Source organism: Littorina saxatilis, linkage group LG13 (assembly GCF_037325665.1).
Source record: "Littorina saxatilis isolate snail1 linkage group LG13, US_GU_Lsax_2.0, whole genome shotgun sequence".
NCBI lineage: Eukaryota > Metazoa > Mollusca > Gastropoda > Littorinimorpha > Littorinidae > Littorina > Littorina saxatilis.
This window is the reverse complement of record NC_090257.1, coordinates 8509676-8524378: the sequence shown is the minus strand read 5'-3', so window position 1 is coordinate 8524378 and position 14703 is coordinate 8509676. Positions and strand designations below refer to the sequence as shown.

Here is a 14703-nt window from a genome sequence, read left to right as displayed (position 1 = left end):
CAAAATATATTTTTTTTTTTTAGAAATAAAAAAAAAAGTTTTAGGGTCGGCGGGAAAAAATAGGGTCGGTCGAGTTACCCTAAATCAACATTTTGTTGTTGATGGCCTTATACAAAATAGCTGAGTTTCGGAGTTCATGAAGGAGTACATGTACACACATGTTTTGCTGTATCCAGTTCAATCATAGGAAAGCCGCGACAAAAACGCTTTACACTGACGAATCGTTTGATTTCCATACTACATGTCAGTTCTGTGCTTCAACTTCCTGTCTCTCCGATCAGAGAGAGCATGATTTCACAAGCACGAAGCAAGTACATGTAATATGAATTACTTACCGAAACGGAGTTGAAGTTGGTATCTAAATCTTTCTTCGCCTCCTCGGACAGTTTCTGAAAATCAAATCAGAAGAATGAGTAATGAAGTGATTTCCAGGAAGACATCTTACCAGCACATCTTTTCGAAATAAAATATATCTCTCCCCCCTCTCTTGCGCGCTCTCTCTCTCTCTCTCTCTCTCTCTCTCTCTCTCTCTCTCTCTCTCTCTCTCTCTCTCTCTCTCTCTCTCTCTCTCTCTCTCTCTCTCTCTCTCCCACTCTTGCTCTCTCTCTCTCTCTCTCCCTCGCTCTCTCTCTCTCTCTCTCTCCCTCTCTCTCTCGCTTTCTCCCCCTCTTTCTCTCTCTCTCCCTCTCTCTCGCTCTCTCTCCCCCCTCTCTCTCTCTCTCTGTCAAGAACACCAACCTCAGACGCCATGGTTTTGTCCATTTTGGAGCGGAAGCTACGGATGTCACCGGCCTTGTTTTTCTGTGCTTGGAGCGCCTCTAGAACTCCTTGTCGCCCTGTCCCGAACCCGTTGGCTTCCATTTCGCCCTGCAAAACATGGATAGTGGAGTTCAGTGTCATCGTCATCTCCTTCGTCCTTTGGGGCCTGGTAGCTTAGTTGGTAGAGCACTGGACTTGAGATCTGCGGGTCACAGGTTCGAATCCAGACAGGGGTCAACTCCATGTGCAGACTCAGAGACGGTATCCATGTTCCATCCCCGTGTCACTACTGTGGCATGTAAAAGACCTCGGTCATTCTGCCATACGTGCAGGTGGCTGATTACACCTAAACACACACACACACACACACACACACACACACACACACACACACACACACACACACACACACACACACACACACACCTGGGTAGCGCGACTCTGTTGCTGCTACTTTTCCACTGGGAGGAAGCGACCCGAATTCCCCAGCGATTAGGACATTAAAGTAATAACAATGAAAATTAAAAATTAAAATGTTGTCTTTGTCGTCATCAGCAGCAGTGGCGGCACAATCGTCAAGCAGTCGTAGTTCCCATGATAGATTCAGTCATAATCATCCTTCCTCTCCCCCGACGTCATCTCAAATCCTCCGCACATTCCTTTTTTCGTCACAATCATCAGCAGCAATTAAAATTGCATCAAGAAAGGATGAAAGAAATAAAGGTAGATAGCAAGAAAAAAAGAAGCAAACAAAAAACAAACTGTTGAACAAACAAGCAAGCAAGCGAATAAACATAAAGACCATCGACCAAAAATATGCACTGAAAACTGACAACGAATCGTGATAAGCTTGACAGTACCTGCCATCATATCGGCAAAGTTAATCAGTGTTTGTAGTTCAAATGTATTGGAACATTTCTTAGCAAGCGGTGGGACGGCGTGGATAATTGGGGACAAAGTCAATAACTGCAAAGCGATAACTGACACAATATGTGCACGTCAGTGGAACTGCAAAGAACGACTTCAAGTAATCACAAAATTGTTGTTTGATTCTAACATGGCCAGATGTTTCCAAACAGTTAAAAAAAATCTTTCAATGTAGCCCATATTTTTGTGACCAACGTGGTGGTTTTTTTAAATCTTTCAGGTTGATTCATCTTATCGTAATTATTATCGTATCTCATCGTAATTATCCGTTGTGGTATCCATTGTAAGTTGTTTCATCATTGATATCAGATTGAACCACAAACATACAGGCACATGACACACAAAATAAAAGTGGGATTTGATGGATACGATTGATCGTATAAAGTGTCGACATCAGAAGAACAACAATTAGTGTTACGTGCATTAAACAGGGTGAGATTGAGAGAGAGAGAGAGAGAGAGAGAGAGAGAGAGAGAGAGAGAGAGAGAGAGAGAGAGAGAGAGAGAGAGAGAGAGAGAGAGATTGATTGATTGATTGATTAAACTTTATTACAGAAGGATGGAGATTTTAGGCGTTGCCTAGTCTTACAATCTGTCCTTGCTAACTAACATGAATACAAAACAGACATGAAAACATTATAAGAGCAAAAGAGGTTGACGGCAAAAAAAAATCGTACATATGATAATAAATGGCAGAGAGAGAGAGAGAGAGAGAGAGAGAGAGAGAGAGAGAGAGAGAGAGAGAGAGAGGGGGAAAGAGAGAGAGAGAGAACGAGTGAGATAGGGAGAAGGAGAGAGAGAGCTAGGGAGAGAGAAAGAAAGTGAGATGGAGGCAAGAAAGAAGAAGGGGAGCAGAAAGGGGGTGGGGGATGACATAGACAATCAGCAATTCCTTTAAACGAGGTTCAAAACCCATGCCATTATCGATGTACACAAATCTACGACACTTCAAGCAACACCTGAGCGTTATATCTACTTTGACATCATATAAGTCACACACAACACAACCCGTTTGTCCAATCAAATGAACAAGAAAGTTACAAAGGCCCTGGCAAAGCAAGGCGAATAAAATTGCTAAGTTGAATTTCCACGAGTTATACGCCATAGAGAAAAAAATTTAAACTACAACCGCTTCCAAGAAAAATCCATACACTAAACTAAAAATCAATTCTTTCTTACTTTGACAAACACGCGGCAACAGCTTAACGTGACGACCAAACAATCAGTTCTCTTAAATGTATACACGTGTACACGTAGAGACGTCGATGCGATGAATCACCGTATTTCCACCTGTACAAAACGGCCGTAAAAATCAATCTGTTCTTTTGATTGTCAATCTGTTTCACAGATGTTCACAACAGGGTGTCCACCAATTTGATGCATTAAATCAGTCGGCGGCCTTGGCAGCAACAATATGACCCACAGACGGTGGAAACATGCAGGATAAGGTAAAAACAGGATGTTACGTAGCTTGAAAGGGTCGCACTCGTACGCTGCCACACACCAGCATTCAACAGATCTGCCTCCAAATGCAAACTGTTCATGTGGGGTTTTATTTCAAAGGTTTCAAATTCCTGCTTCTGGGCTGTGGTGATAGTATGCCTTTATTGAATCGGGTGTATGAAAACTACTTTTTTCCGAGGAAAAGCATGCGACTTAATCAAAAAGGTCATGAGACGAAAAACCGAGGTCCCTTCGTGTACACTATATTGGGGTGTGCACGTTAAAGATCCCACGATTGACAAAAGGGTCTTTCCTGGCAAAATTGTATAGGCATAGATAAAAATGTCCATCAAATACCCGTGTGACTTGGAATAAAGGCCGCGAAAGGTGAACATTCGCCTAACAGGCTTGAGGTTTGCTGGTCGATGTGAATGCGTGATATATTGTGTAAAAAATTCCATCTCACACGGCATAAAGCGCTTTGAACTTCGGATAAGGCGCTATATAAATAAAGAGAATAAAAAAAAAATTAAAAAAAATTATGATACCGATACTTGCCCAGCCTGGCGGTGGCCTTACGATTAATTTTCCATTGTTGACATGTTGGAGTCATCTTCTTCTTCTTCTTCTTCTGCGTTCGTGGACTGAAACTCCCACGTACACTCGTGTTTTTGCACGAGTGGAATTTTACGTGTATGGCCGTTTTTACCCCGCCATTAAGGCAGCCATACGCCGCTTTCGGAGGAAGCATGCTGGGTATTTTCGTGTTTCTATAACCCACCGAACTCTGACATGGATTACAGGATCTTTTCCGTGCGCACTTGATCTTGTGCTTGCGTGTACACACGAAGGGGGATAAGCCACTAGCAGGTCTGCACATAAGTTGACCTGGGAGATCGGAAAAATCTCCACACTTAACCCACCAGGCGGCAGCGACCGGGATTCGAACCCTCGACCTTCCGATTAAGAGGCCGACGTCTTACCACCACGCCACAGCGCCCGTCGGAGTCATCGATACAAACGTCGTTCTCGAAATTCTTTGTCACTTCCTCGGGAGACATGCAGTCTCCTTGTAAAATGAACAATAGCAATAACAAAACCTGTACTGCCCATTTAAATGAAAATGTCGAGATGGAAAATTATCTTCGACACAGAATCAAAACAAGTCGCGTTAGGCGAAATAACAACATTTAGTCAAGCTGTCGAACTCACAGAATGAAACTCGAACGCACTGCTTTTTTCACCAAGACCGCATACTCGTAGTTTCGTCAGTCCACCGCTCGTGGCAAAGGCAGTGAAATCGACAAGACAGAATAGTGCAGTAATGGTCGCGCTGAGCAGGATAACACGCTTTTCTGCATCTCTATTCTTTTTAGCGTACTGAGTTTGTTTTTAATCCAAACATATAATATATATATGTTTTTGGAATCGGGGACCGACAAGGAATAAGATGAAATTGTTTCGAAATCGATTTCGGACAATTAATTTTAATCATAATTTTCATATTTTTAATTTTCAGAGCTTGTTTGTAATCCAAATATAAGATATGTATATGTTTTTTGAATCAGAAAATGACGAAGAATAAGATGAAATTGTTTTTGGATCGTTTAAAAAAAGAATGTAATGACAAGTTTCCGATTTTTAATGACCAAGTTCATTAATTATTTTTTAAGCCACCAAGCTGGATCGCAATACCAAAGTCCGGCCTTCGTCGAAGACTGCTTTGCCAAAATTTCAATCAATTTGATTGAAAAATGAGGGTGTGACAGTACCGCCTCAACTTTTACAAAAAAGCCGGATATGACGTCATCAAAGGTATTTATCAAAAAAATTAAAAAAACGTCCGGGGATATCATTCCCAGGAACTCTCATGTCAAATTTCATAAAGATCGGTCCAGTAGTTTAGTCTGAATCGCTCTACACACACACACACACACACACACACACACACACACACACACACACACACACACATACACACACACAGACACACACACACACACACAGACACACACACACACACACATACACCACGACCCTCGTCTCGATTCCCCCTCTATGTTAAAACATTTAGTCAAAACTTGACTAAACGTAAAAACAAGAAAGGTTAGTTATTTGGACGTTTAATTTTTCACCCAAACAAGTTTGCAAGTTTGTCAACAATCAAACTTTCCAATAACTGAGCTTTCTTCAGCTGGATTTTGGAAGATTAGCAGTCCATGTGTTGCTGAATGTCCTCGACACGTCTAAACCTGCCTGTGATAACACCTTAAGCTAAGTTCACAAACCTCTGTTGCGAATACGACCCCTTAATGGGTTATTTTCCAAATGACTCATATTCTTGTAGATATAACAGACTCGGCGAGGCGCTATATTGAGTGAGAGACATGCCCATTGAAATCCTATGTTTGACTTTGAAAAGAGTCCTGTCGGGAACTCGTCGACACAGGATGGTCTGTTGATCCACTCCATATAAGGCTTTGATCGACTGCGTTAAAATGATCATTATAAGGCCACTAGGTGTTGTCAATAAAACACATTCCGGGTACTGTAGACCGCGTCATGAAGCCATGACAAGCTGGTCGTTATCACATATCGAACAAAGTCCATCTAGATAAAACTTTATATACCAAAATAAATCAATACATTAAATATATAAATAAATGAATACAAAAAAATTAAGAAATGAATAAATAAATGAAACAAACAAACGAATAAATAAAATTAAAAAATTAAAAATAAATAAGTAAATACATAAGTTACTTAATTTTTTTTTAATTGACTTTTTAAAGTAAATGTGTTGGACTTGAACAGTTAATTAATTTAATTTACTTAATAAGGTAAAAGACATAAAATTAAATGAAATCCTGATCAGTAGATGTTGGACTCACCTGTTGTTGAAATAACCATTCCATGCATTTCTTCACCTCGTTCCGTGCCATTTTTCTCTGCAAACAAGACATCACAAAACTGTTAGCGTCAATGCCATAAATGCACCCTGTGATTTAACAAAACCAAGTCAAGGTCAACGGTTAAAAACGTTTGTTTTGATTGACCACAAAACCGTCAAGGCCAACACTAAAAATGTTATTCCTGAAATCATTAAAAAAATATCAAGGTTAAAACCCATTGACCCCGGGTAAGAAGGTCAGTGTCTGGACAGGCAGCTGTGTTCAGATTGCAAGTACCGGTCATTGACCCAGGTCTCAAGGCCAACCAGCTTTTACAATGCATCTGCCTTACAGAATTGTCAATGCTTAAAACTTCATAAGAAAAACTGCTATCGTCGAAAAACTTTACTTTTCAATTCATTGCAAAGCTGTCAAGGTCAACGTTTTAAACTATATTATAAACTGACAAGGTCAACGTTATACACTATAATATAAACTGTCATGGTCAACTTTATACACTATAACATAAACTGTCAAGGTCAACGTTAACAGCAGACTACTTTTATGAAACACAAATTGTCATTGTCTGCATCTAAAACGGTACTCTTTTCAAGTTGAAAAAAAACTACACCTTTTCATTTAACTCAAAATTGTCCGGGTCAAGGTCAAAATGTGTGCTTTGATTCATCACAAAACAAAGCTTCCAAGGACAACAATAAAATCCTTCATCACAATTGTCAAGGTCAATGCTAATTGCAATCCATTTGTGATTCGGACAACACTAGGCTACCCCCCCCCCCCCCTTCACTCCTCCTCACCCCCCATGTCAATCCCTACTCATCCCTTCACATTCCTCCTGACCAAATTGTCCCCCCCCCCCCCCCAATGTACACACTGTCAAACAGGTTGGGAAACTCAGTAAGTATTTTGATCGCGTTTGAAAAATATATTTCTCCGGTTTGAAGTGGGTGCGAACGTTTCTTGGACAAGTGATACTCAGTTGATGAAAAGGTGTGTGTGTGTATCTTACAGGGAGGGTAACAAAATGTGGATTTCTACCTACGAATTTGTGTGTGTGTGTGTGTTTGGTTTTGTCTTTATGGATGTTTTTAAAATGTTCAGGGCTGACACACAGAGATAGGAACACACACACACACACACACACACACACACACACACACACACACACACACTTTTTATCCAAGTGCGCAAGAGAGGGGTTAAATGCTCTTTTTTTTTTTCATTCTGCCTTTCTTCACATATTATTAAGCTTACGTGTGCACAATTATATGCAAACCGCATTTTGTCAATCTATCCGTCCGTCTAGACTATTTGTACACGGCTCGGAATTTGTTTTTGCAATTTCAGCACTTTCAACAAAGCCAGCCCAATTTCTTCGTCAACACACACATTTCTTGACAAACAGAATTTCAAAAGCCGCGAAGAAAACACGGTAATACGACACCGTCGGAATAAGTTGAAACAGCCAAAAGCAGTAGGTGTCATGTACCGAACACACCCATCATTTGTTGTGAAACATATCTTTGCAGCAGGGTGGCAAGTACAGTTCTGGTAGAACGAGTTTAGGAAAGTTTGCTTTCAACAAACACAGCACTAGCCACTGCGCACACGTGTCATAAACCAGGTCTCGGCTGCTGCATATTCAATCCCTACTCGCTATCGGTGTTTACTTACTGCAGATGATTAGTCGTGTGCTTGAGCTGCTTGGCCGGTTGCTTGCTTGCTTGCTTGCTTGATTGATTGATTGGTTGATTGACGGGCGCTGTGGCGGGGTGGTAAGACGTCGGCCTCTTAATCAGAAGGTCGAGGGTTCGAATCCCGGCCGCGGCCGCCTGGTGGGTTAAGTGTGGAGATTTTTCCGATCTCCCAGGTCAACTTATGTGCAGACCTGCTAGTGGCTTATCCCCCTTCGTGTGTACACGCAAGCACAAGACCAAGTGCGCACGAAAAAGATCCTGTAATCCATGTCAGAGTTCGGTGGGTTATAGAAACACGAAAATACCCAGCATGCTTCCCCCGAAAGCGGCGTATGGCTGCCTAAATGGCGGGGTAAAAACGGTCATACACGTAAAATTTCATTCCTGCAAAAACACGAGTGCACGTAGGAGTTTCAGCCCACGAACGCAGAAGAAGAAGAAGATTGGTTGATTACTTAGTTGATGACCTTAGCTGATGACCTTAGTTGATGACCTTAGTAAACGAATGAAAGAACCCCGAAACAGATAGACTGCTAAAGATCCAAAATCCAGAATAAAAAATTAAAAACTAAAAAACACGAAAGGTTAGTTTATTGGGCGTTTAATTTTAGACAAAACGAAACGTGCTTGGTTGGTTGGTTGAATGACGTCTCATGTTGATATCTATTTTGTCGACATGTCTGTTATCATTTGCTACCAGTCACCAAATTATAAATAACTCATAGTAATACGTTGTTTGGTTTCCATATCGTATGACTACATAAAATGTCCCATTTTTTCTGGAATATTGTATTAACTTGCTGTTTAAGCATCTCTCTCTCTCTCTCTCTCTCTCTCTCTCTCTCTCTCTCTCTCTCTCTCTCTCTCTCTCTCTTTCTCTCTCTCTCTCTCTCTGTCTCTCTCTCTCTCTCTCTCTGTCTCTCTCTCGCTTTCGATTTGTATGTTGCTTACTTTGTCATTTTGTTGTTTATGGTTATTTGCTTGTTTGCTTACTTGTCGATTGTTTCCTGGTTCGTTCGTTTACTTTGTTTATTTGTCATGTTGCTTTACTTGTTTATCATTTATTAGACATTCGTATTAGAAGTAAGGACCGGTTGTAAGAAAAGGCGTCGCCTTAAACCTCTATCCTTGAAAAATAAAGTTCCATCATCATCATCTCTCTCTCTCTCTCTCTCTCTCTCTCTCTCTCTCTCTCTCTCTCTCTCTCTCTCTCTCTCTCTCTCTCTCTCTCTCTCTCTATTTTTTTTAATTTTAATTTTTTTTTTAATTTTTATATATAACTTATTCAGCCACAAATATAAACATATTCTACATACATAAAAAGCAAATAAGCCTACAAAACCGCTCCAGTCCAACCACATTCCGCGTACACAATCATTACTTCCATCCCCATTTTGAAATATCGCAACAACAGACTTCCAGATATATAACACGATCATATGTGTTCTCTGTTTGCATGTTTGTCCAGTGTCTTGTCCCCACATAAAGCATATTAACTCTACCTGTCCCAAGACTGATAGGCCAAATGGTTCTAAGAGGACGTTAAAACTAATTATCACCATCATCTCTCTCTCTCTCTCTCTCTCTCTCTCTCTCTCTCTCTCTCTCTCTCTCTTTCTCTCTCTCTCTCTGTCTTTTTTCTTCTCTCTCTCTCTCACCCTCTCTCTCTCCCTCTCTCTCTCTCACCCTCTCTCTCTCTCTCTCTCTCTCTCTCTCTCTCTCTCTCTCTCTCTCTCTCTCTCTCTCTCCCTCTCTCTCTCCATTCCTAACGTCAGGTGGTACTACAACAATGTTTATGCAACAGCTTTGTGTTGAACGAGTCAACTGTCGAGTTCAAACAAAGCGTGTATACAGAACAGTCTTTCACTCCCTGTGACTGAAAAGGGAGACAATTCAGTGACAACTAATCAATGTAAACATGTCATTATTCTCTCTGTGTGGGGAAGGTACACAACATTTTAAAAGGATCATTATGTTTATGGCCTGCAGTTGCCATGTTAAACGTGTGTCGACCAAACAACATAGACTGCTGCGAAAACTAAACTTGAAAATAAGCGTTTTAGATAGCTAGTGCATTGAGTCTTCTTTCTGGGTCCGCACTTTTTGTGTCTGTGGATAATAGATAAAATAACACTTTCTTTCTTTCTTTATTTGGTGTTTAACGTCGTTTTCAACCACGATGGTTATATCGCGACGAGGGAAAGGGGGGAGATGGGATAGGGGAAAGGGGGGAGATGGGATAGAGCCACTTGTTAAGTGTTTCTTGTTCACAAAAGCACTAATCAAAAAAATGCTCCAGGGGCTTGCAACGTAGTACAATATATGACCTTACTGGGAGAATGCAAGTTTCCAGTACAAAGGACTAAACATTTCTTACATACTGCTTGACTAAAATCTTTACAAACATTGACTATATTCTATACAAGAAACACTTAACAAGGGTAAAAGGAGTAACAGAATCCGTTAGTCGCCTCTTACGACATGCGGGGTGCAGAGAAATAAGGATGTGGAAAAGAAGACTTTTGGTAAGTGAAATAAAGATGATGGATCCAGTCAGATAGAAATAAGACAACAAGAAAAGAATTGGAAATCTGCAGGGAATAGTAGGGAGAGTTTTCTTGGAAGGAAATATAGGTGAAAGGACTGGTAAGGCAGAAATAAGACAAAAGAAGAGAAGTAAAGGGGTGGAAACACTCCCGCCGCGTGAAGGCGACCCCATGGGAGCATAAAATAACACAAATGCGGAGGGGAGCAAAAAAACGTAATCAAACACAGAAAGGGAAATAATATAATGAGCTCAGGTAGTGAAGGTAAATAAAAGAAGATACATAACAAGAGAGCCCTTCACAACAAAAAATACTACAGTTAGCACTGAAATTCGCTTACAAGTGACTGGTAGGTATACTCTAGTGGTTATGGCGTCGGCCCTCTGTGTGGAAGTTTTGGGGTTCGAATCCCGGTCGCGCCTGGTGGGTTAAGGGTGGAGATTTTTCCGAATTCCGTGGTCAACATAATCTGCAGACCTGCTAGTGCCTTATCCCCCTTCGTGTGTACACACAAGAACAAGAACAAGTACGCACGTAAACGATCCTGTTATTCATGCCAGAGTTCGGTGGGTTATAGAAACACGAAAACACACAGCATGTTTCAACAGAAATCGGAGTATGACTGCATAAATGGCAGGGCAAAACGGGCATACGCGTAAAACCATCTGAGTCGCAGCCCAAGAACGCAGAAGAAGAAGAAGAAGTTTACAATTAGGGAGGTCTTTTGATTTTTTAACGAATACAAACGCCGATAGGTCTAAAATAGAATAGTATAAGATCATAAAAGTTAAATAAGAGACGACAAAGGATCTTTTGCGTGTGCAATGAAATCGAACACCGACAAAGATAAGATATTATAATACAAAATCAGAAACGGTAAGACATTGTAAACGATTTCAGAGAAGATAAAATAATGGAGTCCTTCATATATCAATTGCAATGAAAACGCTGCAGCCGGTCGCTGAAAGTTCGCCTGTAAGTGCTCTCTCGTGTTTGTAATGAAAACGAACACCGACGGAGGATAGATATATGTCAATATAAGATCAGAAAAGGTAAGATACGGTAAATAACAGATGTGATACGATAGTTCAGTCCTTCAATTCAGTTTACAACGGAAACACAACAGTCCGCGCTGAAACTAGCTTACAAGTGGGGGACCTCTCTCGTGTGTGTAATGGCATCGCACAACGACCGAGATAAGATATTATATAATATCAAGGAAACAATTTTTTTTTATTTGGAAAAGGTATTCTAATGTCAAAAACAGATGGTAAAAGTATCGAGTATTCAATTCGCAATGAAAACGCAACAGCCAGTTCTGAAAAACTGCCTACGCGCGAGTACGGTATTTCTCTCGTGTGCGTAATGAAAACGCTTCAGCGCGTGAGGGTCAAGTGCAGAGCAAAGTGAAATGTCACAGTGCAAGATGACAGTCATAATGAGCTGTGACCCCTGACCTTCACCGCTTGTTTGTTTCCGCTCGCTGAAGATGTCGTCTGCTTGCATTCTAGGTCAGCTGTACTGAGTTTTAACGCTTTTTCTGTTGCATGCAAGGTGTTCTGAAACGCCGCTAAGTTGGATTAACACCGTTTCTGTTTTACCTAAACGCGAAAAATCCCGTCTGAAACCACCACAATTTAGAAAGCAGTAAATGTTTATGGATGACTAACACCGTTTCTGTTTTAACTGAATGCGAAAAATGTCGTCTAAAACCACCACAATTTCGAAAGCAGTAAATGTTTATGGATGATTAACACCGGCCGTTGTTGTTTTTTACCTAAGGCTAAACGCGAAAAATGCCGTCTAAAACCACCACAATTTAGAAAGTAGTAAATGTTTATCTAATAAATATCCAAACATCCAAAAACGTATTAAATGATAATAAATGTCTACATGACTGTGTAAAATATATGTAGTATTATTATGGGGAGCTTATATAGCGCGAACCACAACTGTGCTCTCCGCGCTTTACATATTAATTTCTGCCGTTTGAAATGGAATTTTTTTTACAGACAGACAGACAAACAGACATTTTTTACACACAATATATAACGCATTCACATCGACCAGCAAACTTCAAGCCTATTAGGCGAACATTCACCTTTCACGGCCTATTATTCCAAGTCAAACGGGTATTTGGTGGATATTTTTATCTATGCCTATACAATTTTGCCAGGAAAGACCCTTTTGTCAATCGTGGGATCTTTAACGTGCACACCCCAATGTAGTGTACACGAAGGGACCTCGGTTTTTCGTCTCATCCGAAAGACTAGCACTTGAACCCACCACCTAGGTTAGGAAAAGGGGGAGAAAATTGCGGCCTGACCCAGGGTCGAACACGCAACCTCTCGCTTCCGAGCGCAAGTGCGTTACCACTCGGCCACCCAGTAGTAGGGATTCCGTTGAATTAAAGGCATAGTAAGCCTCCCGTAAACCATCACACATATGATAACGAGCGTTAACTGGACAGCCATTTTGTTTCTCGTGCAAAACGCCGAATATCGACATAACATTACAGGGCCCAGTGACCTCGATCGCCCCCCACGTGTCAGCCGGTGTAGTGTACACATTTTTCTTTCTTTTTTTTTAATCTCAGCCAGTGTTCAAATACCCCCCGAGGGTTAGGGGGAGTCCCATATTGGTTGGGACGAGAAAGAATTTACCCGATGCTCCCCAGCATGTCGTAAGAGGCGACTAACGGGTTCTGTTTCTCCTTTTACCCTTGTCAGAAACCCTTGTTAAGTGTTTCTTGTATAGAATATAGTCAATTTTTGTAAAGATTTTAGTCAAGCAGTATGTAAGAAATGGTTCAACACTCATGGCTGGTCCAAATGGTATTCCCCCTTTAACACAGGCACCACTGTAAATACGAAAATACCGGCGTTTCAAATACTTTGCAGACGGGCGCGGTGGCCTAGTGGATAAGATATCGGCCTCCTAATCGGAAGGTCGATGTCAAATCCCGGCCGCGGCAACCGTATCGGTTAAGGAAGTCGATTTTTCCTATCTCCCACTAATGTGCAGACCTGCTAGTGCCTTATCCCCCTTCGTGTGTACACGCAAGCACAAGACCAACTGCGCACGGAAAAGATCCTGTAATCCATGTCAGAATTCGGTAGGTTGTAGAAACACGAAAATACCCAGCATGCTTCCCCCGAAAACGGCGTATGCCGCTGCCAAACGGCGGGGTAAAAACGGCCATACACGTAAAAGCCGTGGGAGTTTAAGCCCATGAACGAACAAACAAACAAACAAATATTTTGCAATACATGTATCCCAAACAAAACATGTTTCCGTACCCCTTCTTTTATCAAAACACAGCTTGGGCCGTTGTTGATTTTAACCAACCAATTTTCTTGTGCAACAATTTAAACTGGCTTCGCGTGCGATTATTCACTGGCATAGTTAATTCACTTACAAGCCGTAAATTCTCATTGCTTTTAATGTTGAGTTAAGGTACAGTCTTAAACACAATGTCAAAGAGGTTTTATGAGAGACATTTTCAAAAGGTGTGTCTGTGCATAGTTTTGGTTTCGTAAACTCCGGGTTCTGCCCACAGCCCTCTTTTGATTGGATTATTCTCAACTCCCTAGCTGTTAATGTTTTCAGTTTTAAAACATGCCTTGGCATTACTGATGTCAACTTTTTTTGTATTTTAATAACATCTGATGAAATATATCCATCTAGATCAGGCTTAGACTCAGAAAGACTTGTATTTCGGCAACAGCACGATGACTGAAGATATGCGGTTCGTAAGTGCAGTGTCACGAGATTTTGTCGAAATAATTCGATGCTAACCCTGCAGACTTATGTTTTGGAACATTTAAAACACATGATTTTGTGTTTGTTTCAGCTCCCTTTTAAGACACCCCACCCCCACCCCCAATGTAAGGCCTCTTCCCTTTAAAGGCTTGCTTTTGTAGACTTTCTGTTCATACCTTCTGTAAACATAACCTCCTTTTAAGACTCCCTCCTTTTTAAGACCTGAACTTCTCAGATTTTTGGAGGTCTTAAAAATGGGGTCCAGTGATTCATGTTGCTTCGGTGGTTGGCCGCAACGAATTCCGCAGTGATCAATACCAAATCAGTACCTGGCGAGCGTTGGTTGGTCAGTATTGCAATTGATCAGCAATAATGCATTGGAATAAAAATGAATAAAGTAAAATAAAACAAAACAAAGCAGAGTAAAGAAACAATGAAATAAAAAAAATAAAAAAATACAGCGCTGACAGGAATCGAACCTACGATCTGCCGAATGAAAACGCTGTATGCTAACCGTTGCGCTACAGAGACATTCTTACTCCGGAGTAAAAATTTCGTACGAAAATGTTACTCCCTTTACGAAAAAAGCACTCCCCCATTACACGAGAAAATGACTCCCCACGACAGGTGAGTTCCGAGTAAACATTTCGTACACAAA

At 41.0% G+C, this 14703-nt stretch overlaps 1 protein-coding gene across 8 annotated transcripts in view; it reads right to left on the bottom strand.

Moving 5' to 3' along the window:
• Positions 1-14703, bottom strand: part of LOC138983534 (dystonin-like) — a 101825-nt gene that overhangs the window by 30903 nt on the left and 56219 nt on the right. For 7 of the 8 annotated variants that reach the window (XM_070356793.1, XM_070356795.1, XM_070356794.1 and 4 more), the window contains 3 exons: positions 6020-6076; positions 739-867; positions 336-389 (listed from right to left, as the gene is read on the bottom strand). In XM_070356793.1, the coding sequence (XP_070212894.1) occupies positions 336-389; positions 739-867; positions 6020-6076 (240 nt within the window). Of the gene's footprint in view, positions 1-335; positions 390-738; positions 868-2864; positions 3113-6019; positions 6077-14703 lie in introns of those variants that run through there. The other variant, XM_070356800.1, reaches the window with a different exon arrangement.